We start from the raw sequence: 18138 nt of genomic DNA on the forward strand, positions 1-18138 counted from the left end.
GTTGTAAGTTCCATCATTGCTATGGGGATTGGTAGTCATGTTCAGTTAGTGATGCTTTGGGGCACAGGGTTTTGCGATGTGGACTTTGTGCTGTCTACACAACAATGGCGCCATGGTGGTGTATGCATCTCTCCCCCCATTACACTGCAATGTGCCCGTCATGCGACTTACCAAGCAGCCAGGCACGTCGTCTTGCATGTCGCTCCATGTAGCGTGGAGTTCCGCAGGTCCATTGAGTCATGAGTTGATCTGGGAAATCGGGCACAACAATGTGTGATGATCTTGCTGGAGTCACATAACATCTGTACATTGATGGAGTGATATAGCTTACGATTGCGGTACACCGCCTCCGTGGCATGCGGGACCACCAATTCTACATGGGTGCAGTCAAGTGCACCAATACAAATTGGCATGACTGCCAGTGCATGGAAGCCAACTTTCGTGTCAAATATCTCCTGGTCAGTCCTTGGTAGGGTTATGTAGTTCCTTGAGTACTTCAGGAGAGCATCCAGCACTTGGTTCAGCATGCGAGAAAATAAGGGTTGTGATATGCCATGCATGTGCCCCACTGTGTGCTGGTAGGTGCCTGTGGCCAGAAGTGGAGCACAGACACTACCTTCAGTAGAGGGGGGATGTCGATGCATATTTCAATTAGGCTGACAACGTCGTCGTGCATCATGTCCACAATGGCGGTGATGGTGTCCCGGTCCAGGGTGTGGATCTGCTCAGGGGTTGAATGGACTAGCTATGATACGAGGGATTGGGGGCTGCCTGTGTGGTACCACTGGCTGCACTGGTGGGGCTTGCTGGGCCTGTCTCACCCTCCTTCTCCTCCTGCGTCTCCTCTGTGGTGCCCTGTTGTTGTTGCTGGTGTAGCAATGCAAGCATGTCCTCCAGCCCCAGTATTGCTACTACAAGTGGAATCATTTTGGTGTGGAAAGGGGTGTGGTGTGTGGGTGTGCTCCTTTTGTGCTGGAAGGTAAGTAAGTGGGCACCACTTGTTTAAATTCACTTTCAAACAGATCAAAAAAGGTTGAGGTTATAAATCATCTTTCAAAAAATTCACAGGAGCTGGCTACGATGAGTCTGGAGACACCCTGACTCGTGGAACACAAAAATATACAGAAGACCAGGTAATAAACCTGGCCACACAGCCGCTCTCTGTATAAGCCCTACCAAGGGCAGTGCAATTTGCAAAATTAGAGTCAACTAGTAAATGTTCACTGTATTCCGCCCCCATAATTGTTATAGACAGGCAGCCTCTGGCGTAAACATCATGGAGGCCCCACCTGTTACTGCGATGCCTGTGTCTGGGGTTACCATTAACATGATGGAGTACTTGCTCCAAGTTTGTGTAAATTAGACCTGCCCTGATGAAGGAGCTGTATGCTCCGAAATGCATTGGCACTTTATGTCTATAACAATTATGGGATGAGTTAGCCGCGGCCTCACTAAGATTTTATTAGTGACCAACTTGGAATTTTCTTTTTGATAAACACATATTACTTTTGGATCCGACTAAGAGATTTATTTGGATGAGTTACATTCTGTAAATACAGTGAACATTTACTAGTTGACTCTAATTTTGCAAATTGCACTGCCCTTGGTAGGGCTTATACAGAGAGCGGCTGTGTGGCCAGGTTTATTACCTGGTCTTCTCCTTTTGTGCTGGTCCAGACTCCATTGCCTCCACCTGTGCTGATTTTGTGCACCTGTGGCAGTTGGGAACACTGCACATTGCTGTTTGCGGGTGGTTCGCGATGCCGGTATTTGCATGTCCGCATGACTTGTGATATCCTCCTGTTAGCACCATCTCGGTATTGCCAGATCGAAGGGCCCCATGCCCACGCCCATGCCGGTACGGGGGAGCACGGTATCAGTGGTAGTGCGAATACTGAGTTGTTGAGTCGGAATAGCCCGGAGCGGTATGCGGTTTTTCCATTACCTACAACCTCGTAATGACCTCCCCCTTGTCTCGTGTATTAGGAGTTTCACACCCCCGGCAGAATAAATCATCAAATCCCACCTTGTGAAAAGCTTGGTCTTGGACTTTCATGAAATGGTTTGTAATGTGTCTTTCAAAGTAATGCTTCCTGACAATCGTACATTTATATATGACATGCAATAGAATCTTCTGACATTGTCTGAATGGTCCGCATCATACAGAATGATGTAAACTTCAATTACATTCACATCATTCTCACTGGTGGTACCATCAAAAGATGTGTCCACAAATAATTCTGTCACTACCGTCGTGTAGATCACGACCAAAGGTATGTTGAAATTAATTCTAATGCGGTAGTCTCGGTCTGAAGTCTAGAGTAACTGTAGCGTACGTCTTTGTGTCTTCACGTCGGTCTGACAATGTCATACTAATGAGCTGCAGGAAAGACTACTAGTGTATGCACATATTTTATGGGTACACCAGCACACAGAAAAATCCAAAAGCGGAGATACATCCCACTAGGCTTGGATTGGCCTACAGGGCAATAGGCCCACGGCCGAACCGAAAATTCTAAATTCGGTGCGGGCCAGTCTTTTTGGTCAAAGTGGGCCACTTTTTTGGCCAATCTGGGCCAGTTTGATGAGTTAACTTCGCTATGTGGCTAATAGTTGTGACCTAAATAATCATTAAAATAAACAATTTGCATGAGACTTTATTAAAATAAAAAAAACCTTGTCTACTATTCAAAAAGTGTCACAAAAAGAATCAATGCCATTTGCAACTATGGGCCACTTTTTCGTTGGGGCCTGAGACGATTTTTTGGCCCAGTACGACCCTGCATCCCACTATCGAGTCACCGCCCGCTGCATTCTCAGTGGAGATCGAGAGGCTCACCCATCCTATCAAGAGGCAACACACATCGGACAGTTGCACTCCTTCCTGATGAAGGTTGGCTAGATTATTGGGGCAAGAAGGTTTCCGCCCACAGTGAACTACACCCGAAAAACGTGTAGACCAAAAACAAACATGTAATACACAGAGGGCTACATCTAAAGCACACAAGAGTGCTGGACTCTAATTTTCAAAAACTGGACTATATGCTTGGGGACAAAAACCACCCATATACGAAATATGTGTTAGTATGAAGATGGTATGTATGAGTTAGGAATGAATGATGAATGATGGGAGAAGTTGTTTACAGGTTGAGCCATCTTTTAGTATGTAAAGCATTCATTGGTAAGTATTAACTGCTTATGTTATGTGAAATAAACATTATATTTTGCTAAGATTTTGAAAACTGAAGTAGAATCAGGTTATCGTCATTCTATTGGTCCATATTTTGCTTTTGTTTATGTATACTCACCTGGAGGACCATAGATATTGACCAGGCACCCTTATATTTAAATCGGACATGCCAATGAAGGTACACCAATGGGATCGGCAGAATTCATCATCCTGTACCTAACATGGGATAACTATTGCAGAGTCTTACCAAGTACAGTACAACTCTTATCAGAGTATCATTTTCTATTTCTAGAGACCAGAATTCCATGTTCAAAAGAGTGTTGAGTGCATCTTTGGGAAGAGCCAATAGATTGTAAAAGAAAAGATTGTTGCTCACTGCTAAGCACCTGATATGTTGTGGACCCCTGCATTGTTGATGAAATCGTGATCAATTTTGCCAATCTGCAATTTACCTGCAAATACGAAACGTTAACATGTGACTGAGACCAATGAGACAGCTTTATCTTACTCAACAATAGATACAGTAGGACATAAGTGCTCGGAATACACCGTTTGCAAACGGTATATTCCAAGATCATGTTTCACATTTGCACAATTAGGCACTGCAATGGATGCCTCCATCTCGAAGAGCAACTCTCTTTCCTTTCCGCTCCATGCAGAAGGTGCTCAGAATAAGATGGAAGTAACTGTACTCCAACAAACACATCTACTGCTGCAAGTAAAAACTCCTCCTCAGTACCACCACCTTACTTTAATTGTTCACGCAATATTTAAAGGTGAACAGCACATGGCATGCTTACTTGTGATTTATGTCTTACAAAAAAGTTGCAGTCTCAGGGCTTCGATCTTCTGTTCTTGTTCAACTATTGCTGTTATTTATCAGCTACATTTTTGCATGTTTCTTCATTCGAGATAGCATTGCAGTTTCACGTCACAAATAGCATGTTCCAAGTCGACTTTGCCTGATGCATTACCAGGATTACAACATGGAAAATGAAATCTAATCGAGACCTGCCATAGTCAGTCAGGAAGACTAACTTATTTCATTAACCTTACATAGGAGAATTCGAAATCGCCAATGAACCATACGTAACTTTTGAAAAAAAATGGTTATGCATGAAGAAACATTACGAGCAATGTTAATGTGCCTTTTCAATATTCTATGTGACACGTTTGAATACAATCTTCTAGAGACTGCAGAGAGTACAAGACCCCCACCTGTGAAGTACCATAAGTTGCGGCTAATATGATGGTTATACATCATTTGGGTGACAGAGTCTGCAACAGCGTAATGGTTTGAGTTAGGATACATTCTCCCCATACAAAATGGACCATAAGCCGAGGCCCATGATAGGGTTAGAGTGTGAATTAGTGTTTGGGCTTATTTACCAAAAAGCAGCACCCAATAGTGCTGGATTTTACCAGAAGGAATAAGGATGGCTACAAGTTGATGCAGGAATATTTAACTATGAGTAACAGTGCATGTGTTTATACAACAGGCAATCCTTTGTAGCTCACAATGAAGCTGTTCCCTAATGAGCAGTGGAGGCTGCTGAATTATCTGATTGGAGGGGCATAAATATTGCCCACAAATCTGTGTGACGATTGAGCGTAGCGTGGGAGCCTGAATCAAACAGAGGAGCATTTTTTTGAATAATGGGATACAATGGTGCATTATACAGCAAACAAAATGCCAAACAGCTTACAATCAGTTGTGTTGGCTAATTCATGGAAAAATCCTCAAAAAGTCATCAACAGTGTACAGGAGCATTTCCCAGTGCATTTTCATGATGACTTCCCCCACAATGTAGGCCAGCATAAAAAACATTTTCACTCTGGATGTGCAGATACATTTCCATGCAAGCTGGACCAATACATGCCGGTATTACCATGTAAGAACATACACATGTTTGCTTTGCGCATGTCAGTATTGCTTTGAGCATAATACCAGTATCCCCTTGTAAAAACATACGCCATTTGGCTTGCTAATAAAAATGCAATGCCAAAATAAAATATTAAAGTAAATACACATTGGCTTCAACAATTTAAGCCAGTCTAGGCATGTAATAACACTTACAATGCTTGCTTGCTCATGGATGCCCAGTTATAAATGCCATGCCACCGTAAGAAATCACAGGTAGACTGGCTGCACCAAAATATGCGAGTTTAGCCCGGTAATAGCACTCATCAAGCTTACTTTATCATAGATGTCCAGTAAAAATGACCATGCCACAGTAAGAAAACATGTCCTTGCTGACTGCGTGCATTGCATGCAGCCAGCAAGAACATGTTTTCTTAGATTGGTATTGCTCTGCACCAATGCCCCCTCCAAGACTAAGCCCATACATTCGAATAGACATGCACACAAGTAGTCACACACTCATATAGCCTCTCTAAAATATTCACACAACACCCACCAGAACACTTCACTCACACAGCTATAGTATTGTGTGTATCTGTGTGAGTGAAGTGTTCTGGTGCATGCTGTGTGAATGGCTGAGAAAGCCATATGGGTGTATCAGTGATTGTGTGCATGTGTATAAAAGGCATAAAATAAGCAGTGTCATATGGCAATTTGCTATGCAATTCTCTAGGTTTGCTAATTAAATTGACACTTGTGTAGCAAACAGCTATTTAAGTTGCTCTGTTTAATGACAGCACAGCTCATCCTGCATTCCTCTCTTTGCCCTCAGGTCTCTCTCCACCAGTTATTCCTCTGTTCATTACAGTAATCATCTCCTCCACTCTTAAATGCCAAAAGCCTTTGTGGGAATGCTAGGCAATCAATGTTGTAGTGCTGCTGTTCTCATGGATCTCACGAGGCAGTTCTCCTGCAGTCCCGCAGCAATGCCACAGCCGTCGTGCTCAGTATAGGGTAGAATGGACTGTATCCTCCCCCATAGATAAGGCAGTTATCCTCGCATTTAAACCTCACGTGAGCGTATTCCCGCCAAGTCTTATAATATGGTATCTTAAAACCTGAAGGTGCCGGGTATATCCAGAGTAGACTTGATAATGGCTAGGTTAGCAAGTCATGGCATGTGGAGGAGCTTAATGCGGTGACTTTCACCTCACCGCGGAGTGCAAGATGGCGGTGGGGGCCAGACAGCACTCACCCAATGCTGCAACCTGCAGGTGGCCTCCCTGTCTCACCTCACCGCAGGAGGGCAGGTTGTGGGGATTTGCATACAGCAGTTCCCACACCAGCGTGTTTGGCCGGATCTGTCCGCTTCCTCTCCTCCTCCGCTTCGGCTTTCAGGGATTAGTGCAGCCAGAGCAGAAGATGTGGGGTTAAGGATCTCACGGAACCCTCACTGGCTCCATGTGGCCGATGCAGGAGTGTCGCAGGGTCACCCTGCTCCCTCGCTGGATCTAGAAGGTCCCTTATGCGGCTAATCCAAGCATGCAATTGTACCAATGAGGGCCATCCTCTTCAGAGCGGATGTATGGAGGGCAGGGGGCATGCAGTAACTTTGTTGTCCCCATGGGACCGCCAAGGAAAAGTGGATCGGGGGTTTCCCACGTGTGTGCTTACGACTTTGCTGGAGGGAGGCGCAGGGAGTCGGGTAACTGCAGTCCGGGGCGGGATGGGGTCACTCGCTCTCAGCTGCCACTGTATGCCTCAGGGATGATGAGAGAGACCGCTCTGCATAAGCCACACAGTGGAGCAGACAAGTTAATGGCGGTCAGTGTTCCCGCTGCCTTCCGTGGCGCTCCCTCCACAGACAGCAGTGTCGCTACTGCAATTGCAGGGTCCAGGCAAGATGAGCCGTCACCAGCACACGGGCTCCCAGTCCAGCTCTGGCGGCACTGCAGTCGTAGAGGACCCGGGCTGCTTCGTCAATGGGAGTGTTACCACAGTCACCAGGGGGTGGGGGAGGAGTAAATCTGTACCCAGAAGCTCCCCAGTCAAAGCGATGTCGAGCAACGGGGCAGGGGACAACGACAGGGGATCTTTCACTCTCCAGTGTGGCATTGCGCCCAAAGCCCCTCCCCTTCTGCGGCCCCAGGAGCACCGTTCTCCAGTCCTCAGGCAGCCTGCTCGGCACGGATGTCAAAGCTGGATCATGGTGCAGGCATCAGCCGGTGTGCCAATGAAGGTTTTCTCTGTTCCAGGGCCTCTAGAATGTCGGGCGGCAAGCCAGTATCTGCTGTGAGTTTTGTAAGCAGCAGTCCTGCTACTTTCCATAATAAAGTGTAGCACCAACAAGGATTATTAGTTCTTCAGGATACAGCCCAAGACGGAGCTACTCAGTCAGGCGGCCATTTCACAGCCATGTAACAGCGCCCCGACACCAGTCATTTTTTTAATTGAAATTATTGCAAGCCAGAAGCAATCAAGATGACACTTTTATTAAGCCAACTATATTCTGTCTGGCAAAGACCAGTATGTGTTTATTTTAGAACTTTTAAAAGACAGTTGTGCAATTCCATTCCTTGCATAACACATAATTGCAGTATTGCTACTGTAAAACACTGCAGTGTCTCCATGCCAGTCACCCCTGTTGCTTTATACGCGCTACCCTGAAAGTGAGATGGCCACAAACTACAATTGTCCACCTCGTTTGTCCAATTCTCTGCCTGCTACTCCATCCACTCTGCTTAGTCTCTTACTGTCCTTCCGCTTACATAATACACAAAACTAACTAGATATGTACACAAAATAGTGATCAATAGTCCCATCCAGTCTGTACATCTACAGATCTGCTGCAATACCATCCATTGTATATTATTTACCCTCCAGAGCGCACTTTGCTCTACCATTAGGATTGCCTTGTATAACAGCACAAATATGAGAGGTGGCCAACTGTTTTCAGAGCCTTTTTAATCATATCTATTTGTGTCCATTCATGCAGCAAACATTTTACAATCATCCAGGGCACATAAAGTCTACTTGGCCACTTGCACAGTCGAGTATACTTTATGAAGGGCGAGTACCATTTGCATGGTACATTTGAACCTTTTATTTACTATTTACTTTTTTGCATTAAAAGCAAAATGCCATGCACAGTCAAATAAACATGTAACTGTGCATGGCTGGCCTCTAGGTGGCAGCTGCGTGCCAAACAAAGTGGGTTTTTGGGGTCTTGCACCATTTTACAGAAAGCGCATTTACATTTTTTCGTCATCTGTTGTCAAGGGCCGAGTGCATTTCCCCTAGGTCGAGTAGGTAAACTTAGTTACTAGGCCCACAGGACTAGCAGAATTTTAAAGAATGTGCACGGCCTGACTCTTTTCACTAATGTCTTACTCCAGCGGTACACAAAAATGCTTTATTGTAACTTGTTTTATGTCTTGGGTACAAACAACTTCTGGTGACATTAAACATATTAGTATACCATTGCTAATCAAATGGGTTTGTTTGCTAATAAAGAAAATGTTAACTAGCAAACTCTGCTAATCAATTTTTGAAAACTAATTTATGCCTTGCACTATATGAATTTGTTTGTGTGGGCTTGGAGTTGGCATTGATGCAGGGAAATACCAAGAAAACCTATTCTTGCTGGATGCATGCATTTAGCAAAAAAATGTTTTCTTACCTTGGTAGTCCCCTGCAGTAATGTCCCCTTCAAACTCGAAAACCACACACATTCAGATACAGACGCACCTGCACATAAGCAGTCACGCACCCATACAGACAATCATTAATACAGACACTGCCTGAGCAAGTGTTCTGCTGGGCGCCGTGAGAACGAGTCATTCATACAGAGTCCAGCAGAGCATTTCACATGCACATTTTCAAGCACACGAGCAGTCATGCACTCATACAGCATTTCTCAATCATACACACGGCACTCACCAGAACAGTTCAACACAGATGCACTCTGTCAAGCATGCACACTTTAAAAGTACAATGATCTCTCTCACACACACACACAAACATGCACCATTTTTTTTATTATTTCAAAAAGTGTCTGAGCGGGTCTCAGCAGTGATCTTCTCCTGGGGTTTCTCCCTCTGCCTCCAATGTAATCACGTTGGAGGTAGAGGGTCAGGAGACTCCTTTAACCTCTCCACCTGCCTATGCTTGTATCAAGTAGCGGGCAGGGTCAGCATTCTGACCCCGGCACTCCTCTCACTGTGAGGCAGAGGGAGGGGTGCATAGCCCTTCAGGAAAACTGCAGGGCTGGATTTGCCAGCACTACCCCTAACCCGAGTGATCTTGAAGGGCGTGACACCATCCGTGAAGTGAAGGCATGGGCACTTTACTCGCTGGCGTTCACCCATGTAAAGTGTTGTGCAGGGTATTAGTCACACCACCAGTCTTTCAATTTGGAAAGAATTAAAATGTTTTAGATTCTTTGGAAATGGAAACACTACATTTGTATTATTATGGAGAGAGTTAAAGTCACGTGCTCGATAAAGCAAATGCACTTTTTAAAAATCTTTCTTCTCTGGGTTTCTTTGAGAGGAGACCTGGAGGGTCCCGAAAATACCACCCATTTGCCCCGTGTGGGTAAGCCTCCACTGCACAATAGCAGTGGCAGAGGAATGAAGAAGGGTTTACAGGCACTGCCTCCTGTTGACTCAATACATACTTATGAAAATGGATGAGCAGGGCCCTTCATGAATAGAAATGAGCTGGGAACAGGACATCTCCAGCTAATTGTACTTGAAGGGCGACAATGTGCCTATCTATTGTGAGGCTCTACATTGGGTAACCAGTCTGCCATTTCCCCAGGGGAGAGTTGGGTCCATTGTGGCCATATCAGCCAGGGATACCACAGGTTCTGGGATTCAAGATTCAATGCAGCTGCCCCTGCTACTAAGCCCCTCACCTCCGAGCTATCCTATCAGGAATGTACACAAAAAGAGCCCATAGGTCCAATGTGTGTCACGGTTCTATTGTCTTTACGACTTCCTAAGATTTCTTACATTCTCTCTATGGCGCAGAACTTCCAATGGAAGCTTCAGCTAGCTTCCTGGCTCTGGGTACTCACTCTCCACAATAAACAAGTGGTGGTCGGCCTGTGCTTGCTGCTGAAGTCACAGCCCCTAAAGCTGTGACCTCTTGGGTGCCACCTAAACTGTTGCTGCCGCCGGCTGTGCCCTGCTAGCCTTCGCCCTCCATGAACACATCTCGCCTCACTGGCCACCCAAGCCCCAAACAAAGCTTCATGCACCACATTCAGAAGGCCATTAAACAACTCCATTCCAGAAAATGTGTACGTTTTGCCAAACCTCTCCCAATGGTTCTTTCCCTTAACACTGGAGCTTTTGGCACCAAGCTTGCCAAAGTCTTGGGTTCAGCTTATAAATTACAAATATACATACATTGATACAGAATCCTTTTTATGACGTATAATCAATGATATAACAAGACACATTCACAACATATAATTAATCCTCTACAGACCTGAATCCGGTAGCTAAAAGCCTCTTCCAGTAGGTTGCTGTGTGAATATTGGGTCTGATGTGAGTATTTGGAAATACTGACTGTTGTAATGCATGCCCTTAATTTTACCACACCAGTTCTAGGCGATTATAGGTCAAAGGTTCGACTGAAAAGGATCGAATGACAAAAGGGTCGAATCGAAAGGACCGAAAACAAAAGGGTCAATTTTTATTTTTTAAATTTTTTTTGGGGGGGGGTCCCCCAACCCCTTTTTCTGTAGTAAAAACCACTTTTTTTCCTATACAAACCCCCCCAAAAAATATATATTTAAAAAGGGAAAATTTGACCCTTTTGTTTTAGGTCCTATTGACTCGACCCTATGTCATTCGATCATTTTGGATTCGAACCTTTAACCGGACACCGTTCTAGGCCACATAGACACCATTATTTGCGCTTAATACTTGCAGTTCTCAGCAACCACCCCTGTTTTCCCTCCTTAGATAAAGCAACAGCAGGAGCAGGCCGACCCCCGGGCAAACAGAGTACTTAACTCAATTCAGAAGGGACATTTAATCAAACAGTCGTGGACCATGAAAATGGTACTTGACCATCCTACAAAGTACTGCAATATGCCAGTGGTCGAGTAGATTTAACATAGCCTGAAAAAACAAGATTTTGGTTACGACTATTATTTGTGTTGAGTTGAAGATAAATTGTCTTTAAAACTATGAAGTATAATCTTTGAGTGGCACAGGGGGTTAACAAATATTTCCCCTAACTTAAGTTACCAGTTTACTTTGGCCAAGGCCCAAACCATTTGCCGCATACCTTTTTACCCAAATTTGAGGCCTTTAGATTGTGTTTAATAAAAAGAACATTTTCAATATTAAAGAACAAAAGTTTAAACGTTTTCTAACATTAAGTTGACAACTTCTATATTCCATGTATATATTTTCCTTGTTGGATATCTCAAAATGTAATAGACTATTAAGTACTGTATTAAAGAACTATAAAATGTCCCTACAACAGTTGGACAATAAACATGTATTACATTTTATATGGTTTGAATTAAATAATGTTCTCTGTTCGAGTTAATTATCTATATAGCTGACTATACTCTTATTTAATCCATTTCTTAGAACTCACAATTCTGACAAAACCAAGAAATGAACTACGAGGAGAGGAAGTAAATTGGCTAAATCACTATATGGTCAAGCAGAGAAGCCGGATTACAACATAGTTTTGCATCTGAGAATTTAACCAATAGCCTACATATCCAGGTTTTCATGCAGAACTTTATCATTTGGCACTTTCCTAGGGACTATAAATTGTGACAGTGAAATTAAATCCTCTGCCTAGGAATACATAATACAGTGAAGTGCAGCAGCGAACACCAAAGTTGCCATCAGCAAAACCACAGGCATTTTTTTTTAAATGTAGTCAGTATTTCAGATCAAGCCTTAGACGTTTCCACATTATATGAAAAAATGAAAAACACTGCAAAACGGACTGATTCATGGAATATCAACCAGACCAAAACAGATTGTAGACGCTAACGAGCATGCGCAATGTCCTGAACAGTGAACCACTTGCTCAGTAGCTCCAGATCCGAGATAGGATGAACATGGTTCCTTATTGTTTTTTTTTTTTACAGCACCACCTCTTGGTAGCCTGGAAGGATTACTTTGTTGATGCTCGCCTTACTAGATGACAAGCCCAATTAACACTTGAAGAGCGTTGCTGCTGGTCTCCCAGATACAGAACTTCGTATGGCTTTACCTTTCTAAACACTCAAAGGCACCTTCCGAAAAATCTCCAGTAGTAAGGTCTCTGGTTTGTGCATATTAGGTTTCTTCAGACAGAACAGTGATGATACGTTCTTCATGAATCCATCATGCTGTTGCCAAAGATTCAAAACCCAGTCACAGAGCTAGCTGGGAATCTTACGTTTGATGGGTGCTAAATCGTTTTCAGCATGACTCCAGGACTGCAATTTTTGCACTCCCTACTGTAGCATCTATAAGAAACTGTTAGGCATTCCAAGCACAGCAACCGGGGACGGGACTGCTACCATCAGTACCATTCTTAGACACTATATGTGCTGCTGGCATCACAACAAATATAGGCAACACCACCTTAGAGAGTGCTACCGGGGTGTCACAAAAAGGGCTTGGGTACAGCATATGGCTAACAGAGTGTCTTTAAAATCGTACTTTTTGTTTTTTATATTTGGTTTATTCAAAACCTTTACAAAAAGACATCTCACATAACTATTACATTAAATTCACATGAATTACAATCAAGATTTATCAATACAAACCAGGTAATTCTGGTTTTTGCATTTACATGATCTATAAATCCTACTTTATCAAACTGCTTCAGTCCTGCATGAACATCTAATCACATCTGTAAAACGTGATGTCATTGGGTGGTGGAAGAAGCCCAATTGTGAGATATAAAATATCTATCTTTAGTTGAAGCCCTTGAGGCAAGTACACTTTTCCATTAATCTGAATTCGAGGAATTAACACACAAAAACTGCACAAAGGAAGGTGAGAGCCGGAACCTTTATTAAGCATCCTTTGCTGCCATGAATAATGTTTGACATATTTGCTATCACTCATTGTACAGTTACAGCTGATCCCATGGGTTAAGCAGCTATGCATTTACATTCATGAAAGAGCGGGTGGCTTGCTTCTCGGCGCCATCTCTCTGACAGAACTACTTCCCCGCTTGGCTGCCCCTTCTGTAGCAGTAAAGCGGTTCTCCCTAGTTAAACAGCATAGAGGTCTTCTGCAATAATAGATAATCAGGATATACCCTTTTCCTCCAGGGGTTGTTTTGTTTAGACTTCCTCCTGTTTGCTACACAGAGAGAATAGCGGCCCCCCCCTTCCATTGTATAACAACTATGCATGATCAGGATTGCCAGCAGAAACTAGATTTCTAATATTAATCCAACACACTGTAGTAGTGTAAAAAGATCGGTTTCTCCATGTGCTGCTACATGTATTTAAATGTACATTTAATTTGAATCGATATATGTATATATGCACACAGAAATGCTACTTAGCTGAGAAATGGTTGTTTTTAAAGAAAGATCGAATTATGTACGGGACATATTTGTCAAAAATTGTGTCCTTGCAATGATGAACCCTTTTGTATGTGATCAGTGAGTAATTAATGTAACTCTCATGAGGACACGATAACACACTGTGTATCACTTGAGGACATTATGAATATACAAGAGACAGGATTCCATCCCCGCATAAAGCTGTGTTATAGCCCTACACAGATAATATGGCCCACGTTTCCATGGGCCAATATATGGTGGTCACAAATACTTCATCTAACTTAGAATATGATGTTCCATTAGTCCCGTTTTTGTCCGCGAAAAGATTTAAGATTCTTTTGTGTGTGCAAGAAAAATGTTTATTATTCCACAATTATGGACGATTTTACACGTGCCGGAAAGCTGTTTACCTTATGTATATAGACATGTCCTGTGGATAGAGATATACACGTTAGTTGCCCTATCCAAGATGGCTGTTTAGGTAGCCTGAGGCAAGATGGCCGTTAAACCATATAGTCCACTTTGCCCATCTTGGCTAGCATTCATGCTATCGAGTCACTTTAGCAGATAGCGTTGTAACAGTAACACCAGCTCGCTGAAACTTAGATGCATTGCGCAGACACAGTGAAGCTTTGATGTATGCTGCTTTGAAGTAACCAAGGTGAGAGGCGATTTTTGTAAAACAAACTAAACAAGTGCTGTTTGGTAAGAATAATGCATATATTTTGCAGCACTCGTGTTTTTAAGAAACTCTGCACGTTCGTTGCTGTCCTCGACTTTAAAGGTGTCCATAACTTAGAAACACTGCGCAGACACAGCTCTGTTGGATGCAGCTATTGAATAATCAAGACGATAGGCGCTTTTTGTAAAGCCTATGAAACAAGTGCTGCTTTGTTAAGAATAATGCATGTACTTAGTCGCACCCGTGCTCTAGGAAACTTTGCACGCCCGTTGTTGTACTTAGTTTCAAAGATGTCCATACCATCCCTTGAGAAGTTTATATAGCTCATAACATCAACGGTCGTTTTTGTGTCAAAAATAATGTATGGATTTAATATTTTTCGTGTATACTTATAGCGCATTTGCCTATTATTTGCAGATTGTATATAAGCCAATGCTTAAATAGGTAATGTGCTATTTGGTGCGCTCTCCTCCAAGATGTTTTCTGAGCAGTGATGGTCCACAGTAAAGTGTGGTAAGATCACGCACAAAGAAAAATGGGCTATAAGGGGATTTCTTCACCCTCTTTTCACCCTTTTCCACCTGTAGACTTTTTGGTCTAGGCTATGGAGTTCCCCCGTGCCTGTTGTTTATCACTCCCTCACCCCTTTACCTTTCCCTCACCCTTCCCTTTGATGTTTTATGTAAGAATAGGCATATTTATGGACACATTTAGTTGTCCCTTTCAATAAGTAAGCCTAGTGATATCAAATGATACACCCATAATTAGTAATAGAGGTATAGCAGTATACAATTCGAAAATTTGGATGGTACATCATGTAACCACTCCTCTTTCTGTTTTTCTTTGATCTATACCCTATAGGAATAGGAATACACACGTAAGGGCGCAAGACAGCGTTCCCAGAACAGGCAATCAAGACCTTATCAAACAAAGTCCTGATGAAGATAACCAGAATGAGATATGGTTATGAAACCGGTCGACTCTGATATAGCATGAGCAGGACTCATGTGTTTTTAGATCTATGTGTAGAATGGTTGCCATAGACTGTGTTAAAAACTCTAGACATTATATTATGTCATATGTCTACACTAAGTTTTAGATCCTTAGAAAGGACCCTTCGTTCAGAGGTGCCTTTATAATCTAAGTGTCGTGTGTTCACAGTACAAGTTGTTGGATTTTTCTATTTGCTGGCACCTGAGTGGCCATTAAAGTATTCATACACTGACGTGCAGATATAGCACTAGAAAAATCCAAGTACATTGGCATTATCTAATGTAAAATGCCTTACATGTTTCTTTTGTTGTGACTTATATACTTGATTCTGTGTTTTAATTGCTGGAAGTGACAAAATTGAACTTCCTCTCTATGTTGGAGATCATCATCAACATATTATAAAAGTCTTGTACTGCTCTACTTCTCTGATAAAATGTATTTACATATTAAAATCTGTTTAGTAAAACCACTTTCTCTATAGATTGTGATTGAGTGTGATGATATATGTATAAATTCCCGGTAAGAATGGAAATAAAAACCTCATTATAGGTATAAATAGACTTACCCTTGGTGTTCTAGTTAATAGTTTAAGTAACAGAGAGGCTACTGATCAACCCTTAGCTGATTGTATGGGTTACACATAGCCGCGGGAGACTTTATATTATGAAAGATGCTGATAAAGGCTAGATTGATGTTGGGCCAATGGTAAACATGCACATCCCCTTACGAGAGGGAGTCAAAGGAATTTGTAGAAAATTGGGTAGCGTCTTCTGAGGAACACTGGCTATTAAGGAGCAAGTTTGCTTAACTACAACTGAATGCAGAAATCGATGGGTGCTGACTTCTTAAGAAAGGTATGTGTCTGTAGCTTGAGCCAGAGCAGACTATCACCAGGGAGAGTATTGGCACCTGGGCATGGTAAAGGCAACTGCAGTCTGCTTTCAGTATGTCATCCAGTACCACAAGAACGCCACGTTACTCTACCACTATATCCCATTGGGACTTGCTCAAAGAACACATGTGTTCCAGAAGTAGAAATGGAACTATGAGACATGTTTCGTACTGCGTCATTGCTCTTTACCACACTTGGAACAAATCCAGCTGCAAGGATACCCCTTACCAAAAGGTAGCCCATGCTCCAGGATGCAGCTGTGAATTAATTTCTCCAGGAATCAGACCCAGTATATGCATCTGCAGGGTCTGACCAATGGCAGTTTCTCCAAGCAGGAGACGAAGGAGATTAAGTTCTGGATTACTACCACCCATGAGTGAAGAATCATCACTCCTTTTTTTATACCTATGAGAGCACTGAATGGTCCTTGCCACAAGGAGAAGATATTCCATTTACCAAATTTGAAAATATGCAGGAGACCAACCAATATGCATTAATATTTCAAACCAAGCGTTTTGTTAATAGACCTTTTTAGTCATTTCATTGAGAAAAAAAGTAAATGAAAACAGAATATGCCAATAGATTAGTAAACAAATCAAAGAGGTTTACCTTTGTTACCATAAATTTGATAAGCAATTGCTAATTTCTTCTCTTGAAACTCTTGCAGGCGCAGTACATCATCGGTAAGCAGGTAACGGTTTGCTGTGAAGTCAAAGAGTAACAGACTCATTTGAGATGCAGGATAACCTTTTGTGTCTCTTTTTACACTCATTATGCAGCAACGGTCACTGTGTATTGTCTAATTAAGTCTGGAATGTTCCATTTAAGTAAGGGTGGTCAATGGCTATTGTGTTCAGTTAGCTCAAACCTGCTCACCTAAACAACGTCCTCGAGCATATTCCAAAGCCCTCGCCAAATTTGGAATGGTTGAAGGAGACAGTTTCCACTCATAGTGAAATGGGTTCTTATGTTAAAGTACGAATAAACAAGCGGATTAACTAACACGCTTTTAGATTTAGAGCACTGGGAATGTTACTTCTGGACACATCTGCATCTTGGGCGCAGCACTGATAACGAACGCTCATGTTCACACAGTATGCACCAGTATGCCAGTAATCACAGTCTTTGGTGGATCACATATAGAGGTGAACATAGAGCTTTGGCTACTAAGCCAATTTAACATCAGCACTCCATGAGGAATTTTTCACATCTGCCAGTCAGTACAAAGGTTGTTTGCCAAATGTTTAACAGTAGAGTGCACTGGGATAAGCAGTGTGACATGCCATTCCAGCTTCACCAAACATACCTGTGGGCAGTGCTCCAGATAAGATTTTGAGGTGGGAGTATTCTACTCTCCATTTTTAAACTTTGAGAGTAAATGTGATTTTAAGAGAGTAAAAATTACTTTTCTCCTTTGCAAGAGAGTAAAATGTATGCGACATCCAGCCAACGTGTGAAAAAACTGTATGGAAATCATTACCGTACGGCAGCTTTATGCATTGTGACAGAATACACCTTTCATTATTTCTGGCCATTTGATCTCTCCTGTATATATTTAAATGTTGAAATCACAAAAACCTAGCCAATTATATAGTAAAGCATACATGAATTTGTATTGTGTGTTTTGAGATTCAATAGCAGAATTGTCTTTTGATGTTTAATGAAAGTCCTAATTTCCTGGAGCTATTACTACCTAATGGTATGCCGATGTTATGATACAACAGTGCAGAGAGGCAAGGACTCCATGCTAAATTCTATATCTAATCTAGTGGTCAAATGGTTATTTATATAGCTCTTTTGGCAAAGCGCTGTACATAGAACCTATTTATCACAATTACCACCAAACCAAAGTTGGTACTCGACCTCGAAAGGATGAAAGGCTTAGTTGGACTTGCTGGGATTCGAACCCGCCACCCACAGATCACGCATAGATTGCAGCAACGAGTGCTCAACCGGCTGAGCTATCTTATAGG

The 18138-nt window shown here is 42.5% G+C and overlaps 1 protein-coding gene across 4 annotated transcripts in view; it reads right to left on the reverse strand.

The window, feature by feature from the left end:
• Positions 1-18138, reverse strand: part of PTCD2 (pentatricopeptide repeat domain 2) — a 298424-nt gene that overhangs the window by 239290 nt on the left and 40996 nt on the right. For 3 of the 4 annotated variants that reach the window (XM_069627512.1, XM_069627515.1, XM_069627514.1), the window contains exon 2: positions 16775-16867. The exons of the other annotated variant lie outside the window; for it this stretch is intronic. In XM_069627512.1, the coding sequence (XP_069483613.1) occupies positions 16775-16867 (93 nt within the window). The remainder of the gene's footprint in view (positions 1-16774; positions 16868-18138) is intronic. 4 annotated transcript variants of the gene reach the window in all.

This window comes from Ambystoma mexicanum, chromosome 6p (genome assembly GCF_040938575.1).
Source record: "Ambystoma mexicanum isolate Mex_15411 chromosome 6p, UKY_AmexF1_1, whole genome shotgun sequence".
Classification (NCBI taxonomy): domain Eukaryota; kingdom Metazoa; phylum Chordata; class Amphibia; order Caudata; family Ambystomatidae; genus Ambystoma; species Ambystoma mexicanum.